This window comes from Physella acuta, unplaced genomic scaffold, assembly GCF_028476545.2.
Source record: "Physella acuta isolate Inbredline_101_S28 unplaced genomic scaffold, ASM2847654v3 ptg000405l, whole genome shotgun sequence".
In the NCBI taxonomy this organism is placed as follows: Eukaryota; Metazoa; Mollusca; class Gastropoda; family Physidae; genus Physella; species Physella acuta.
In genome coordinates, this window is record NW_026731924.1 from 980,504 (window position 1) to 998,184 (window position 17,681).

At 36.6% G+C, this 17,681-nt stretch overlaps 2 protein-coding genes across 14 annotated transcripts; one reads left to right on the plus strand and one right to left on the minus strand.

Moving 5' to 3' along the window:
* Nucleotides 1–126: 126 nt before the first annotated feature.
* Nucleotides 127–12,233, minus strand: LOC131942438 (cytosolic Fe-S cluster assembly factor nubp1). Of its 5 annotated transcripts, none has more exons than XM_059302340.1 (5): nt 12,116–12,233; nt 4,239–4,427; nt 4,030–4,119; nt 1,656–1,803; nt 127–824 (listed from the first exon to the last, which is right to left on the minus strand). In XM_059302340.1, the coding sequence occupies exons 2-5, from the start codon at nt 4,419–4,421 to the stop codon at nt 256–258; spliced, it is 990 nt and encodes a 329-aa protein (XP_059158323.1). In that variant the 5' UTR covers nt 4,422–4,427; nt 12,116–12,233; the 3' UTR covers nt 127–255. The 5 variants fall into 5 exon arrangements, with proteins under 5 accessions (XP_059158323.1, XP_059158321.1, XP_059158322.1 ...); XM_059302338.1 differs by having other exon boundaries at nt 12,058–12,215; XM_059302339.1 differs by lacking the exon at nt 12,116–12,233 and adding an exon at nt 8,776–8,932.
* LOC131942436 (uncharacterized) lies at nt 8,339–17,536 on the plus strand. Of its 9 annotated transcripts, XM_059302334.1 has the most exons (4): nt 12,296–12,437; nt 13,486–13,644; nt 14,739–14,867; nt 15,663–17,536. In XM_059302334.1, exons 3-4 carry the CDS (start codon nt 14,748–14,750, stop codon nt 16,989–16,991), a joined length of 1,449 nt encoding a protein of 482 aa, XP_059158317.1. In that variant the 5' UTR covers nt 12,296–12,437; nt 13,486–13,644; nt 14,739–14,747; the 3' UTR covers nt 16,992–17,536. The 9 variants fall into 9 exon arrangements, with proteins under 9 accessions (XP_059158320.1, XP_059158315.1, XP_059158318.1 ...); XM_059302337.1 differs by lacking the exons at nt 12,296–12,437; nt 13,486–13,644 and adding an exon at nt 8,339–8,444; XM_059302332.1 differs by lacking the exons at nt 12,296–12,437; nt 13,486–13,644 and adding an exon at nt 8,944–9,023 and having other exon boundaries at nt 15,663–17,535.
* Nucleotides 17,537–17,681: the final 145 nt, after the last annotated feature.

The following is a 17,681-nucleotide window of genomic DNA, read 5'->3' on the forward strand; positions in this document are numbered from 1 at the left end:
ATTTATTGCTATAAATTAACATAAAAAATGGTTGTAAGGACAAAAGTCTGATCTAACTATAGCTGAGGAAAAACTGAGTTTTAAGATGTAGTATTTCATTGCAACATTATCACCAACACAACAAGATTGTGACAGTAGTGTCAAGATTTTATTGTGATAAGGTGAGACACTAAACTCTATCACTGACTCTCCTATTTATGCCAACTCTATCACTGACTCTCCTATTTATGCCAATTCTATCACTGACTCTCCTGTTTATGCCAATTCTATCACTGACTCTCCTGTTTCTGCATTCAAGACCAGACTATTACAGTAATTGATAATTTTCTCCACAATGCTTTGAAAGGCTGCAACTGCTGGGGAATCAGGAACTTCTTCAATGAAAGATTTTCCTTCATCACAGCATTTGGCAATTCTTGGATCTAGTGGTAAACTGCCCAGAAACTTTTCTCCCAAGTTTTCTGACATTTTTAGGGCCCCGCCTGTGGTGGGTGGGAATATAACAGATGATTTCTGGCATTTTGGACAGACAAAGTCACTCATGTTTTCAACAATACCAATGATTGGCAAGTTTGTTTTACGACAGAAACTGATCTCTTTTCTGACATCACACAGAGCTACCTCTTGGGGCGTGGTCACTATGACTACTCCATCAATACCTGCACCGGACAAAAACTGAATCAGTGCCAGATGTTCATCAGACGTCCCTGGTGGGGTGTCCACCAGCAGGAAGTCGAGTTTATCCCAGTCCACGTCTCGCAGAAACTGTTTAATCAAGCCAGACTTTTTAGCACCTCTCCATATGACAGCCTCATCTGGTGATCCTGCCAGGACAAAACAAAACTTTTGACCACTGGTAGAATTGTGTTATGTGGTGACCCTATTAAAACTTTTGACCACTGGTATAATTGTGTTATGTGGTGACCCTATTAAAACTTTTGACCACTGGTATAATTGTGTTATGTGGTGACCCTATTAAAACTTTTGACCACTGGTATAATTGTGTTATGTGGTGACCCTATTAAAACTGTTGACCACTGGTATAATTGTGTTATGTGGTGACCCTATTAAAACTTTTGACCACTGGTATAATTGTGTTATGTGGAAACCCTACATGGTTTAATTTAGTAAAACGTCCCTGAATCCCCCTTATAACCTATGTTATTGAAATTATAGGTGGCTGGGCATGCATAGTGCTGACCACATCATCTTTTCATATGCCGAGGTCATTGAAATAGATGAACTCTACTTCATCTCCCCCCATGTGTCTTGAGCAAGAACAGGCAGAGATGATGATTGCTTTATGCTGTGACCCTACCAAAACAAAAGTTTTTGACTGCTAGAATGATTGCCTTTTGGCTATGGTCGCCTTATAACAAAAAGTTTTTGACTGCTAGAATGATTGCCTTTTGGCTATGGTCGCCTTATAACAAAAAGTTTTTGACTGCTAGAATGATTGCCTTTTGGCTATGGTCGCCTTATGCCATGACCCTGCCAGAACAATTTGTTACCTTCAAGATGTGAGTTTTAAAATCTTCACACACTCAAATAAGTGAAGCAAACTAAAGAAAAGATTCAAGACAAGAAAATGTTGTATGTCCCTGACCACATACTTGTTTGAAGAAATGAAAGCAGCAAGGGCTGCATCAACAAACCTAAGAGGAATCCTATTGACATCATGGAGAGATTTTCACGCACATACACGGGTGACCAACCAGAGCCACTCTGGTGAACTGTCTCTCCTTCTGTACCCATAATTCTTGGCATGGAAGGACCACAAATATCAACATCAAGAACGCCAATCTAATGGTCAAATCAAATGTTCTTTATAAATATCATCAAACCTCATCTGCTAACACATCCTAGTTTAAATCAACCCCATAACCCATGGCCTAACCCAAGGCCTAGCACACAAATCTAGACTAAATCAACCCCATAACCCATGGCCTAACCCAGGGGTTCCCAACCTTTTTTTTACTCTAGAGCACATTTTAAAATATCGGTAGGGTGGCGGGCACCACCTATTTTAAATCGACAAACTCCATCCAGAGGCGTAGCGACCCTTCCCGTCACCCGGGTACAAAACTTTCGATTTGCACCCCCCCCCCTCAAACTTTTGATTTCCATCCCCTTCAACCTTTCAGTAATGTTAATGAAAAAAATTCTGTCTCTGTCGAATAGTGAGAGGCGGGCACATACGAATCGTTTTGCGGGCGCCCGCGGGCACGGGGTTGGGAACCCCTGGCCTAACCCAAGGCCTAGCACACAAATCTAGACTAAATCAATCCCATAACCCCTGGCCTAGCACACAAATCTAGACTAAATCAACCCCATAACCCATGGCCTAGCACATAAATCTAGACTAAATCAAGCACAGAACCCATGGCCTAGCACACAAATCTAGACTAAATCAATCCCATAACCCATGGCCTAGCACACAAATCTAGACTAAATCAACCCCATAACCCATGGCCTAGCACACAAATCTAGACTAAATCAATCCCATAACCCATGGCCTAGCACACAAATCTAGACTAAATCAACCCCATAACCCATGGCCTAGCACACAAATCTAGACTAAATCAAGCACAGAACCCCTGGCCTAGCACACAAATCTAGACTAAATCAACCCCATAACCCATGGCCTAGCACACAAATCTAGACTAAATCAATCCCATAACCCATGGCCTAGCACACAAATCTAGACTAAATCAACCCCATAACCCATGGCCTAGCACACAAATCTAGACTAAATCAACCCCATAACCCATGGCCTAGCACACAAATCTAGACTAAATCAAGCACAGAACCCCTGGCCTAGCACACAAATCTAGACTAAATCAACCCCATAACCCATGGCCTAGCACACAAATCTAGACTAAATCAATCCCATAACCCATGGCCTAGCACACAAATCTAGACTAAATCAACCCCATAACCCCTGGCCTAGCACACAAATCTAGACTAAATCAACCCCATAACCCATGGACTAGCACACAAATCTAGACTAAATCAAGCACAGAACCCCTGGCCTAGCACACAAATCTAGACTAAATCAATCCCATAACCCATGGCCTAGCACACAAATCTAGACTAAATCAACCCCATAACCCCTGGCCTAGCACACAAATCTAAACTAAATCAACCCCATAACCCATGGCCTAGCACACAAATCTAGACTAAATTAATCCCATAACCCATGGCCTAGCACACAAATCTAGACTAAATCAACCCCATAACCCATGGCCTAGCACACAAATCTAGACTAAATCAACCCCATAACCCATGGCCTAGCACACAAATCTAGACTAAATCAAGCACAGAACCCCTGGCCTAGCACACAAATCTAGACTAAATCAATCCCATAACCCAGCACACAAATCTAGACTAAATCAACCCCATAACCCCTGGCCTAGCACACAAATCTAGACTAAATCAACCCCATAACCCATGGCCTAGCACACAAATCTAGACTAAATCAATCCCATAACCCATGGCCTAGCACACAAATCTAGACTAAATCAACCCCATAACCCATGGCCTAGCACACAAATCTAGACTAAATCAACCCCATAACCCATGGCCTAGCACACAAATCTAGACTAAATCAATCCCATAACCCCTGGCCTAGCACACAAATCTAGACTAAATCAAGCACAGAATCCAAGGCCTAGCACACAAATCTAGACAAAATCAAGCACAAAATGAAATTTGTTTAAAAGACAGAGATTTTGTTAAAGGAGGTTAATTTGACAAGTTTCTCAAACTTGATCTGAAAGTCAAATCACTTCAATGTTTTTCCTTATCTTGAATTTAAAAAAAAAAAAAAACGTTAATTAGTTTTAGTGCAGTGAGTACTGTGTATCAGAAAGATTTGGATTTTTTTAGTAAAATGTTTATCTTTAAAACATTAACATTCATAGAATAATGGTTTCCCAGATGAAATTGACCCACAAAAGTCATGCACCTTAATGACAATAATGCCAAGGGATAACAAGCTATACAGCTTTAAAGTCGGGCTAGTTGTACCTGTCTGTTTTCATCCATTGCAAGCGCATGTGCCAGGTGAGCTGTAAATGTGCTTTTACCTACTCCACCTTTACCTGATAAAACCAGAATCTAAAGAGAAAAACAACATTAGGACTCATTCAAAAATAAATTGATGCCATATTTAAATGAGAAAATGCTACAATTATTACACTGATGTAGAGATTACAATAAATGCAACAAAAAATGACCTTATGTTTGACACAGGAAAGTTTTAATCTTATTTCTTCAATGGCAGGATCCTGTGCCTTTGGTAAACTTGAGCAGATGGACTGATTGGGGCAGCCAGCACAAGCCTCTGATTGGCCAGCTTGTTCACTGTTAGTTCCTGGGCAATGGCTTGGAGCATTTTCAGGAATGTTGGACATTTTCATCTAGATCTATGTAAAATAAGTTTTAGTTCATTACTTGAGTAGAAAAGATTATTATATATAATTTACATAGGAACAAATCACAGCTGCTCTATGAACTAAATATTGCATTCAAAAAATTTCAAATCCTCTTTGAGATAGTAGACCAATTCCTTAATTTCATTAATTACTGGTTTTAACTTGAAACAAAGTGTCAGCAATCTCAGGCTATACAGGAGACTCTTTTTAGTTTAGTTGTATATCACTAAATATTTTAATATATAGTGTGGTGTGTCTAGGGCTAAGTGTCGCATGGTGGCACCCCCCCCCCCCTTCCCTGCCTGACCACAGCCAGATGCCCCCATCTAGGTGGCTCGCGTTGGGCACAAGCATGTGGCTCGTGTTGGGCACAAGCACGTGGCTCATGTTGGGCACAAGCATGTGGCTAGCATTGGGCACAAGCATGTGGCTCGTGTTGGGCACAAGCATGTGGCTAGCATGTGGCTCGTGTTGGGCACAAGCATGTGGCTAGCATTGGGCACAAGCATGTGGCTCGTGTTGGGCACAAGCACATGGCTCGTGTTGGGCACAAGCATGTGGCTAGCATTGGGCACAAGCATGTGGCTCGTGTTGGGCACAAGCATGTGGCTCGTGTTGGGCACAAGCATGTGGCTAGCATTGGGCACAAGCATGTGGCTCGTGTTGGGCACAAGCATGTGGCTCGTGTTGGGCACAAGCATGTGGCTAGCATGTGGCTCGTGTTGGGCACAAGCACATGGCTCGTGTTGGGCACAAGCATGTGACTCGTGTTGGGCACAAGCACATGACTCGTGTTGGGCACAAGCATGTGGCTCGTGTTGGGCACAAGCATGTGGCTCGTGTTGGGCACAAGCATGTGGCTAGCATTGGGCACAAGCATGTGGCTCGTGTTGGGCACAAGCATGTGGCTAGCGTTGGGCACAAGCATGTGGCTAGCATTGGGCACAAGCATGTGGCTAGCATTGGGCACAAGCATGTGGCTCGTGTTGGGCACAAGCATGTGGCTCGTGTTGGGCACAAGCATGTGGCTAGCATGTGGCTCGTGTTGGGCACAAGCACATGGCTCGTGTTGGGCACAAGCATGTGACTCGTGTTGGGCACAAGCACATGACTCGTGTTGGGCACAAGCATGTGACTCGTGTTGGGCACAAGCATGTGGCTAGTGTTGGGCACAAGCACATGGCTCGTGTTGGGCACAAGCACATGGCTCGTGTTGGGCACAAGCATGTGACTCGTGTTGGGCACAAGCATGTGGCTAGTGTTGGGCACAAGCACATGGCTCGTGTTGGGCACAAGCACATGGCTCGTGTTGGGCACAAGCATGTGACTCGTGTTGGGCACAAGCATGTGGCTAGCATGTGGCTCGTGTTGGGCACAAGCACATGGCTCGTGTTGGGCACAAGCACGTGGCTCGTGTTGGGCACAAGCACATGGCTCGTGTTGGGCACAAGCACGTGGCTCGTGTTGGGCACAAGCACATGGCTCGTGTTGGGCACAAGCATGTGGCTCGTGTTGGGCACAAGCATGTGGCTCGTGTTGGGCACAAGCACATGGCTCATGTTGGGCACAAGCACGTGGCTCATGTTGGGCACAAGCATGTGGCTCATGTTGGGCACAAGCATGTGGCTCGTGTTGGGCACAAGCATGTGGCTCGTGTTGGGCACAAGCATGTGGCTCGTGTTGGGCACAAGCATGTGACTCGTGTTGGGCACAAGCATGTGACTCGTGTTGGGCACAAGCATGTGGCTCGTGTTGGGCACAAGCACATGGCTCGTGTTGGGCACAAGCATGTGGCTCGTGTTGGGCACAAGCACGTGGCTCGTGTTGGGCACAAGCACATGGCTCGTGTTGGGCACAAGCATGTGGCTCGTGTTGGGCACAAGCATGTGGCTCGTGTTGGGCACAAGCATGTGGCTAGCATTGGGCACAAGCATGTGACTCATGTTGGGCACAAGCATGTGGCTAGCATTGGGCACAAGCATGTGGCTCGTGTTGGACACATCTAGGAACTCTTGCGCTCTGGCTGGTGACCTTTACATGAAAGTCATATGGCAGGTGATTCCTTGTGAGCAGTTTTTAAAAAATTTTCCTCGATGGGTTGTTGTCCCCAGTTATCAAGTCTTATATGTCCGGGGGTTTGAACTCTGGACTTTTCGGCTCAGCAACCAAGAGCTTTACCTACCCAGCCACTCCATACTCATATAGTTCTATATTTTATATAGCTTGGTAAATAAGCATATCTTTCATTAATAATCTTTTTATATAATAAATAAAATAATAAAAAGCACAAAAACATACTAAAATAAAAAAAAAAAAAACAACAACTATAGTCAAAACATTAATTAGCAGCAAATCCAGTCCATAAATTGTCTTTCTGTCACTATATAAGAGTGCCACAGTCATGAATTGAATACTTGTGGTTGTCCTTTGAATTTCTTTGACTTATTATTATATTTCTATTGCCAACATGCTCCATCATAATGTAAAAAGTTTTTTTATCTTCATCTCTTCATTAACATCATAGTTGTGTAGTTTGAAAAAAGTCACTGTAGAATAGCAGCCACCCCTTAATTAGGCTTAATAATTTGTAATTTTCCTTCTAATGATCTTTTTTTACGTGCATATTTCTTGTATTGCCTACACAAGCATTAGTATTAGTATTATTAATTCAATATGCAGTTTAATCACAATGTCTTAAATAATAGCAATGGTAATATATTAACAGTAAACTTCAAGTGTAGGCATTCTGATGAAAATATAAAAATAGTTTGCGATTAAAAAAAAGTATTTCAAATTAATGACAATGCATGTTTAGTATGTCTAGTCAATTTAAATTTAGCATATATATATTGACTTTTTGTAATGTCATTATTAACGGAAAAAAATCGAAAGTGACGGTTGGCCTATCATTCACTGCCTTCGTAAAAAACTACTTGGCAAATACTTGGCATGTGACCTCCATAAAAACTTGGTTTACTCTTGTTTGCTTTTAGATTGAAGTAAAAATGTGGTAAATCCTACCCAAATATGTAAATATTTCAATATATGCCTGAAATTAACTTTAAGTGTTTTTTGGTAAACTTATAGCGGGAGATTCAGGGGAAGCCACTCTATTTTACAAATGGCTGCTGTTTATATAGCAAATGGTAATCTATTGTTTTACGTACGTAAAATTGCCAGCGACTAGTAATGTGAAAAACAGGTGACTCCTTAAATTTGAAAAATTATTTCACACTTTGAGGAGGATTTATGTTTTGAAAATACAAAAATGTTTCCTTGTTTCATTTATGTACTTGTTTTCAACAATTGAAAAAAAACTTTTCAGTAGTAATAAATATTAAAGGAAGACTGGCGATGTTTCCAACAGATGCAACCATATTTATTTACTATAGCAGCCATGTTGTTTAATTTTATTTTTTTGTAAACTTATAGCATGAGATTCAGGGGAAGCCACTCTATTTTACAAATGATATATAATATATAATATATAGGCCTAATCTTTTTATTTAGCCATTGATTTAGGTTTATTATTCATTAACATAATCATTTATCATTTACCTATAATATTTAAATTTACTATTTACTAATACTACAAATAGAATGGTAATCTATCGTTTTAGGTACGTAAAATCGCACGCGACTAGTAATGTGAAAAACAGGTGACTCCTTACATTTTAATAATTATTTCACATTTTGAGGAGGATTTATGTTTTGAAAAATACAAAAATGTTTCATTGTTTCATTTATGTACCTGTTTTTAAACAATTGAATTAAAACTTTTCAGTAATAAATGAACACTAGCGATGTTTCCAATAGAAGCAACCATGCTCATTTACTATAGCAGCCATCTTGTCAAAGTTTTATTTTTATAGACTTATAGCGCAAGATTCAGGCAGAAGTCACTCTATTTTACAAATGGCTGCCGTTTATATAGCAAATCTTGCTTGCAGGAACTGCTTTTTAAAGTTAATTTCTGGCCTATATTGATATATTTAGCCATTGATTTAGGTTTGTTATTCATTTATCTATAATATTTGACACAAACATATCACAATATACTTCTATTACAGCCTTGACAATGAGGTAACGTTTTCGTACATTAATAGCCGCTGGCGATTTTACGTACCCAAAACGATAGATTACCATTTTAACTCTACTAGTAGTGTACTAGTTAAAACGGTAATCTATCGTTTTAGGTACGTAAAATCGCCCGCGACTAGTAATGTGAAAAACAGGTGACTCCTTAGGCCTACATTTTAATAATTATTTCACATTTTGAGGAGGATTTATGTTTTGAAAAATACAAAAATGTTTCCTTGTTTCATTTATGACTATGTACCTGTTTTTAAACAATTGAATCAAAACTTTTTAGTAATAAATGAACACCAGCGATGTTTCCAACAGATGCAACCATGCTCATTTACTATAGCAGCCATCTTGTTAAAGTTTTATTTTTATAGACTTATAGCGCGAGATTCAGGCGGAAGTCACTCTATTTTACAAATGGCTGCTGTTTATACACTGCTGTTTAAAGTTAATTTCTGGCCTATATATATTGATGTATTTAGTATTTAGCCATTGATTTAGGTTTATTATTCATTTATCTATAATAATATTTGACTTAATTGACACAAACATATCACAATATACTATACTTCTATTACAGCCTTGACAATGAGGTAACGTTTTCGTACATTAATAGCCGCGGGCGATTTTACGTACCTAAAAAGATAGATTACCGTTAATACTATACTTAACTATACTACTTAATACTTAATTAATAATATTAATTAGGGACTTGGATGACGTAGATTTTGCCCCTCTAAAAACGAGAGTTTTTTCCCCATACCGTAACCTAGTGAATTTAGCCGTGCGGCAGTGGGTGATAATTAAAAAAAAATAATTTCACTATTAATCACCATTGTTAATAGAAAAGTGTCACTTTATTCTGAAAGACAAATGGATTTCACCGATTGCTGTGTTATTTTTGTTTTTTTCTGCTACCAGTGCGTGATGGTGTGTTTCAGGCAAAAATTGGGTAAGTAAAACTTATTGTTCCATAAAAATTTACTGTCGCTCTAGGCTAGAAATGCGATCTCCGAGCGTAAACACCATTTTTACATATGTGTTTCAAATTTCATTCAGTTATTCATTAGCGACGTATTTTTTTATAAATAACTTTGAAAGCATAGGGCTTACAACAGCTTAAGATTGCCGGAAAAGATCGAGGTTAAAACCGGAAGTGGTGTGTTGTTGTTAATGACGCTATACAATGTAAATCTACTTGATTATCTAAATCCAGCAAAATCCACATGAATCTGACTCCAAAAGCTTTTTAAATTATCGAATTACATTTGTTATTTATTAAACTTGTTATTTTTGATGACTTTTCATTTGTATTTTGTTGTTAGATTCATTAATTAGGTAATTTTAGGATTGTAAATAAGATCGTTTTTTTCTCTCAGTTTGCGATGTTTATTTTTTAAACAGTAGATTCTAGATCTAAATTGTTAACTTAAGAATTATATTTAAAAACAAAAGAATGTTAGTTATATTAAGTGTGCTTTTCTATACAAATTTCTTAAATGAACAAGTTAATTTTAAAGCTTAATAGTAGGCCCTATGGCTGTAGAAGTATTTGCATAATAGATGATAGGGCCTAGATCTAGTATAAATCTACTATAGACCTATTACAGGCTATTACACTTAGTTCAGTGAGTTTGTTGGGACTTAAGGTCTAGTAATATTTAAAAAATAAAATGAATATAGATGTATTACAAGTGTTAATATTTAATTCCAAATGAACCATAATATGTATATTTTTATTCGGCCTTCTACTTGATTTTTAGAGCAAGTTTTTACTTTTTTATTACATAAGTCCTCTTTATTTATGTTAAACTTGTATAGGCCCTTTTCAATTATAACTCTAGGCATTTTCACTACTTACTTTATGTACATTTACACAATTTTCTGTGTAAAGCTACACTATAATACTGTATTTTTGCTATTTTATATTTTTCAGTTGGAGCTTTACTAGTCTTGGCCCTAGATAAAATGTACCAGTTCAGCAAGGGGATAGAGAATCAAAAGATGTGGATCTACTCATAAGCAACTTCAATGAAGGAGAAATAGGTCCACTTAAGAATGGATGTTGCTGGTTTTTATTACAGTTCTAAAAGCTATCAGCCAGAGGAGACACAGCTTTAGTAGATGTTTAATCAGATTTCATTTTTAAATCATTGATGATGTTATTTTTTAAAGTAAAAAAGTGACACAAGCTAATAGACTTAAACATGTTATCCACACAGCATGAGATGTCACTTAAATATATGACACATGTTTCTAAATTATAAAACTTACCTTTAACATTAAATGGTGATCTTTACTCAACCAAATAAAAAATCATTTCAATTATTAAATTATTTGTTCAACAATAATTGTAAATTAAATTATATCAATTCTATGATAACATACACATAACATGGATGAAATATCATGAATATTGACAACATTTAGATACAATTTTAGTAATCTAAAATCAGTTTAGCATTGTACTTCTTTCTTGCAAAAAAGTAGTTGCGCAGAACAAAAATGACTTTTTAAATTTGACCAACATTGTAACAAAACCACATAAGCTAAGTGAAATATTTTTACTTTGTGTGGATGTATACAATGTTGGCACCAATTAGGCCAATTTTCATTAAGATATTCCATATAATAAAAATTTGGCAACAGATTATGTGTTGCCTATAGCAGAATTTATTGTTTAAAATTAAGGGGGGTATATGAGTTTAAACCCCTTTTTCATTAAATAAAATATTTTAAAAATCAAATTTGAACAATGGTAATATCAAAGTATATAATAACCTTCATGTTTACAATATTTCTTGCATATAAGCAAAGTAATCTAAAATCAGCTCAACATTGTACTTCTTTCTTGCAAAAAAAGTTGCGCAGAATAAAAATGACTTTTTTTATTTTGTCCAACATTGTAATAAAACCACATAAGCTAAGTAAAATGTTTTGACTTTCTGTTAATGTATACAGTGTTGGCACTATTCAGGCCAATTTTCAGTAAGATATTCCATATAATAAAAATTTGGCAACAGATTGTGTGTTGCCTATCAAAGACGCTTATTCAAAAATTTTAGGGGGGTGACCCTCTTTGTTAACATTATTTTTTATGATCATTCTCATCCACTTCAATTATTTTTATCTTACTCTTTTACTGATATCATGAGCTTGATCTTAGTGAATTTTCATTAAAAAATACCTGCTATTTATAAAGTTACAGAGATTTTAGTTCGCATCCAAAAAAGTAGGGAAGCAAAAAATTGAGAAAACCCCATAGTAAAAAAACCCGAAAATTAAATACGTTAAAAATTCATAACTCCGTAACCGTTTGAGCTAAAATTAAAATAAAAGTATCTTTGTTCTTGTCTAAATGAGCTCTATAAACTGGTGCTACTACATTATTTATTTTTTTTAAATTGAAATTTCATCCAAGTCCCTAATATTAATAGTAATACTTCTTAGACTTAATAAACTAGCTACTAGTTCTAGAGATTATTATAATTATAGCAACTATCAACTAGTAGCAGGATTTCTAGATCGGATGTACCTGGAACTCTAGATCTATAAGTAATTTAAGTATTATGTATAGTATTGTATAGGCCTACTGTAGATCTAGATCTAGATCTATATTTATTTAGTAGATTCTAGTAGTGTTTTGTCTCAATACAACGCAGAAACGATAGTTAATTAAGATAAACTTCCGGGTGAATAAACATAACAATCTAAACTAATGGTATTTTAAAAACTACAACCGGAAGTATTTGTGCAAACAATTTAAAGTTCGCAAATTTGTACATTGAAACTAACTAATCTCTACAATAGATTAGATATCATAATAATATTAGTATAGTAATAGTAATAGTGATTCTAGGCCTGAATCTAGAATCTGACTATCTCTAGGTCTCTTGAGTAGATTCTTGGCTTGTGGTATTATTAATAATTTAATAATTAGTATTGCCGATCGGATATTGCCCATTCACATTCATTAACAAAATTAACATTATAACATTCCCTCATTCATTCAAATAATAAAATTAATAAATTATTAGGCCTACATCTTTATAATATAATAGGCCATTTAATACTAGATAGGGCCTATATTCATGGAGCCTATTTATTTTTACGTAATTCATTATTGGCATTGGCTCAATATTTACGAACTGTTAGTACTTACTTTAGTACTTAGTAGTACAGTAAGCCTACTACTTACCTACTACTACTTACTACTGAAGTTACTATTGAATTGACTTTGGGAAGTAGGCATTTTGATGAAATAATCGAATGATTTTTTTTAGAGATACAGATGTCCAATAATTAATTATTATTTATTAATATTAACAGACTCTTCCATAAAATTAATAAAGTTGGTGTGTTGGGTTGTTATTATAAGTAGTTAGATCTGGTATTAGTATTGTAATCTCAGCTAATTTTATTTTTATGGTTAGACATTAGGGTTAAGCGTATGGTAGGACTAGCCTAGGGTTAAGGACGGGGTTAGCATTGACATTAGCCAGCAATGTGTGTATACTATTTAGTTAACTACCAGTAACCTAACACCTCTTTTCTTAAAGGAGATTCTATTATTGGACACTGGTATATAAAAATTCCCCCATCTAGTCAATTTAGCATATTAACTTTCTGTGCAATGTCATTATAACTCAAATTTGAAAAAATTCCAAAGCCAGGTCTTAAAGACAAATAATTAGATTGGATAAAGGACATTTTTTTCAAAAAAATAATTATCTTTACAAAACAGAAATAGACTGTAAAACCTATTAACTAATAACATGGCAATAAAAAAACCTTTTTTGCAATTTTCACGCATTAACACTACATAAAAGTATATTTTGAGCATGGTTATTGGCAGGATTTTCTATGGGAACACATCTTATACCGACTGTACCAAACACAGCAAAAGTTGCCGACATGTCCTAATCCCTTATTTTATTCTTTTTATTAAATGCTGCATCACTAGTCAAGTGTCTTTTTGAAACTCTGGTTAAACAACTTCATTAGGAAGCAGAGATCAATCACTATTATTTTCTGATTCAGTAGAAAGCAGAGATCAATCACTATTATTTTCTGATTCATTAGGAAGCAGGGATCAATCACTATTATTTTCTGATTCAGTGTAGTAAGTTGATGGACCAGCTCCTTTCATCAGTTGTGTCACCATCTAATTGTGTCACCATCTAGTTGTGTCACCATCTAATTGTAACCTCCAGGAGACACTCATCCTCTTTTCCTTATAGATAATTCTCAGTTGACCGGATATCTAGAAAAATATATGAATACTATAAGAATTGAAAGGGAACACATTTTTTTATCATATTGTTTTATAATAGGTTTGGTTTAAACCAACTTTAGAATGTTATCCCAGGCCTACACTACAGTGTCAAATTCATAAATAAAAGTGAGCTCTGTTCATTTTTAACGTTTTATGTCTGCTGAATAAAATTTACCATAAGATCTATAGTATATATAGAAGTATGGACCATGATTAGTCTATAGATATACATAATGTATATGCTAGTTACTGTAGGCAAGACAATTTTCTGCCATACATATAACTATCAAATCTTACTACTAGAACTAGACTTAGGCATGCAAATAAACTTTACTAAACTAGCCTGCAACTGCTATCTTTTTTTTTGTTATACTTTTACTACTAGAAATCTAAATTTAACTACAATATCTGTTATGTAAACCATATGCTAACCTTCTTCTAAATATCATATTTTGAGTACATTTTGATAATTTATTATCAAAATAATATTTATGTCAATCCACATAAAAAATCTGCCCTTTCCAAGAAATCCTAAAAAAATGACCATATGCCCCGACAGTACTCCAAAGTATTTGTGTAAACATTGATTTAATACAAAGACAATTTGATTAAAATTGAAGATGCCAATAAAAAATATCTGGGCTTGAAAAGTTGAATATTAAGGTAAAACAGAGAAAAATTTAGTACACATGTGAGATCTGTACAGCATGATTGTGAACTACCGATCCTGGAAGAGATTTAAAATAGTGCAGCTCTGAAAAAAATGGATCTCGTCACCTACATGTGACTCTGGGGAGATAATACTATTAATTATATCAATAATTAAAAAGTTCTTCTTGAATTAAAAATGATACAGGCATTAAATTAAAGTGGTACTTATTAGTACCATCAGTAGATAAAGGGTTAAGCATATTTGTATAGCATATTTTACCTGTTTTCAGTCAAGAGCAATGCCTGACATGTGTAAATCTTGTGGGGAGACAGCTGTGATAGAGGTTGATTTGGATGGCCAAGGTATTCACAAGATATGCATTGAGTGTGCATCTGTAGCCTCAGAAAACAACTCTAATGTAAGTTTTTTTCCATTTACTTTTTCCAACTCAAGTAGGCTTATTGAAAAAATTAGATGATTTGAATTTTCCTTGACTTCATTGAGCTGGGAGTATTGATATGTAATTGGTCTACAACAAATACCCAAAAGACATTTGCACAAATGTCCATGGGCAGAATGGACAATTGCCCAATGGGACGGTGTTGCCTAGCGGTAGAGCACTCGACTGCTAACTCAAAAGTCTTGAGTTTGAATCTAGGCTCAAGTCAGCAGAATGTCCCTGAGTCTTCCCAGCTCTGATGGGTACCTAATTCACGTTAAGGAAAGTAAAGGTGGTTGGGCATAGTGCTGACCACACTATCCCTTCACATGCTGAGGCCAGTGAAACAGAAACAGGTGAACTCTACTTCACTTGCCTGTGGACCATCAGGTTCAAAAAAGGAACTTTAACAATTGCTTGAATATCATATACCCAGAGGCTGTATGCCCGAAAAAGAAATGATATGTCTATATATATATATATATATATATATATATATATATATATATATATATATATATATAAATGAAAGTAGGTCTGTTTGTTAGTTTGCCTGTCCTTTATGCATTTACTACACCTTCATTAGAGTAGATTTCTAGGGCAAGTTCTAGAATACATTTCCCATCTGGCGTTTAAGTTTAGTATCTGTACATTTTGTGCTGTTTCACTAATTAGTAGGTTAATAAATTAGTAAAAAATGGACACCTTTCTATATTTGAAAAGGTGGGCGAGTTTGTTTTAGCCAATTAAAATCTGTCTCTGAATGCTTGACAGGGTGGCCATGGAGATGCAGCACCTGTACAAGACGTGGCCCAAGACAACGTGTGTCAGTCTTGTGGCCAAACCTTGTCGTACTCCACTGTGTCTGCAGGGCAGATGATGTGCACTGAATGTCTAGATGAGGAGGGTGAGGAAATGATAGATGATGAGACTGATGGGGCTGCTGTGGATGACAAAGGTGGGGCAAAGCTTGCGTGTATATCTTGTGCAAGTCTGGACCTGGGCATGGAGCTGCTGGGAGCCGACGAACGGCTCATCTGTAGAAGCTGCGGCTCAGTCCAGGACAGTGAAAATTTAGTGACTGATGAGTTTGGGACAGTGACTCGATCTTATGGAAATAAAACAACGACACTCCCCAAATATGCTAGCACACCCTCGGTAGTGAAAGGTCGAATAGCAGGCCATGATAAAATATCCCTGCTGCAGGATAAACTATGCTTGTCAGAGGCTATCAAACTTGAGGCAGTTGAAATGTTTGACAAAGTCTTCCCAAAGAAGGAGGTGGTGAGAACTAACATCAGAAGAAAAGAACACATTGCCGCTGCTTGTCTTTTCATTGTCTGTAGGCTGCATGAGCTGCCGGTCTGTGTCTCTCACTTCAAGCCTCATCTTGACAGGCTGGCTTTTTTTACCAAAGGAAAAAATTTGATCACTCAAAGCCTAAACTTGACCCTGCCTCAGATGAACTTTGGTACACACGTGGGAGGATTCCTGGAGGGTCGAGGTTTTGACAAGCAAATAGTGGGGAAGGTAAGGGATATTTTATTCTTGTGTCGTCGAGCCTGGCTGACAGAGGGGCGCTCAAGGGAAGGCTTGATCACACTTGCTGTCTATTACGCTTACCTCAATTCAAACTGCAAGAATGAGTTCATAAGTTTAAACAAATTTAGAAAAATGTTTGCCTTTCCTAATGTTTCTAATAAATTAAGCAAAGATTGCTGCCAGCTCTTGCTTAAACTTGCTAGAAGCCTCCCTTGGGTGGATGAAAAACTTCTCAAGCCTAACACTGTGTATCGCTATGTGGATGACATTATCAAGTACCAGAACAGTGTTTTTCATTTAGTGTTTACACAAGATTTGCCGACTGAATTCCACAAGGAAAATTGTGTGGAAGGTCAACGGGAGCTGCTGCTGCCTCCTGCAGCCAAACGGGCAAGAAAACAAAGCCCAGTGGTGGAAGTGGAAATTCCTGCCCACATTGACCTCGACTGTCCAGAGCTCAAAGATACAGACTTTGACAAGGATGAAATTGCCTCTTATATTCTGAGTGAAGAAGAGCAAGAAAACCTGAAGCACCTCAAGCAAAAAGCATTTCATCATTAGTAATTCTTAGATCCAACTCAATGAAAAAAATGTGCTCACTTGTTTTACTTGACACAGTAAATAGATTAGAGATGATTTTTTTGAATTTCTTTGAATAATAATATTTAAAAAAAATTTGTTTGTATTTACTATGCATATATTATTAATAAATACACATTGGACACTTATGCATGTCTATAGCTTTAAAAGTAAAAACAATTCATGTAGATTAAAACATTGTCAACTCATCAGTTGGTACTAGTACATTACAGTTAGAACTAGTAGTACATTCCAGTTGGTTCTAGTACATTCCAGTTGGTACTAGTAGTACATTCCAGTTGGTACTGTACATTAGTTGATACTGCACATTACAGTTTGTACTAGGAATAGGTTCAAGATTTTTGTTACCAGGTGTTAGCAATTGGCCAGAATAAAGAAATTACTTCTGAAGGCAAAGGGAGGCATCAAATTGGAATATCCAGAATAACCTGTGACTAAAATAAACATATATTTGTCATTAAAAAAAATCAAATAAAAATGAGCATTTTGATTTAATTTTAAAATAAATGAAGAAAGGAAGTCATGGCCTTTCCCCTGATATGATTGAAACAATGCACTTTTAGGAAGCCTTAGTTTTCTAGGTAAAAAAAGGCTAAAGAAAAAAATTAATCGTAAAATGAAGCTTTGAATAATCGTATTACCATAACTTTT

What these genes read in the sequence shown, in the direction of transcription:
- LOC131942436 (XM_059302337.1), top strand. Translation starts at nt 14,748, where the DNA reads ATGCCTGACATGTGTAAATCTTGTGGGGAGACAGCTGTGATAGAGGTT. An exon ending in CCTCAGAAAACAACTCTAAT is followed by an intron (nt 14,868 to 15,662) that starts GTAAGTTTTTTT and finishes AATGCTTGACAG; the next exon opens with GGTGGCCATGGAGATGCAGC.
- LOC131942438 (XM_059302340.1), bottom strand. Translation starts at nt 4,421, where the DNA reads ATGAAAATGTCCAACATTCCTGAAAATGCTCCAAGCCATTGCCCAGGA. An exon ending in TTTCCTGTGTCAAACATAAG is followed by an intron (nt 4,120 to 4,238) that starts GTCATTTTTTGT and finishes TTTTCTCTTTAG; the next exon opens with ATTCTGGTTTTATCAGGTAA. An exon ending in GTCAATAGGATTCCTCTTAG is followed by an intron (nt 825 to 1,655) that starts GTTTGTTGATGC and finishes TTGTCCTGGCAG; the next exon opens with GATCACCAGATGAGGCTGTC.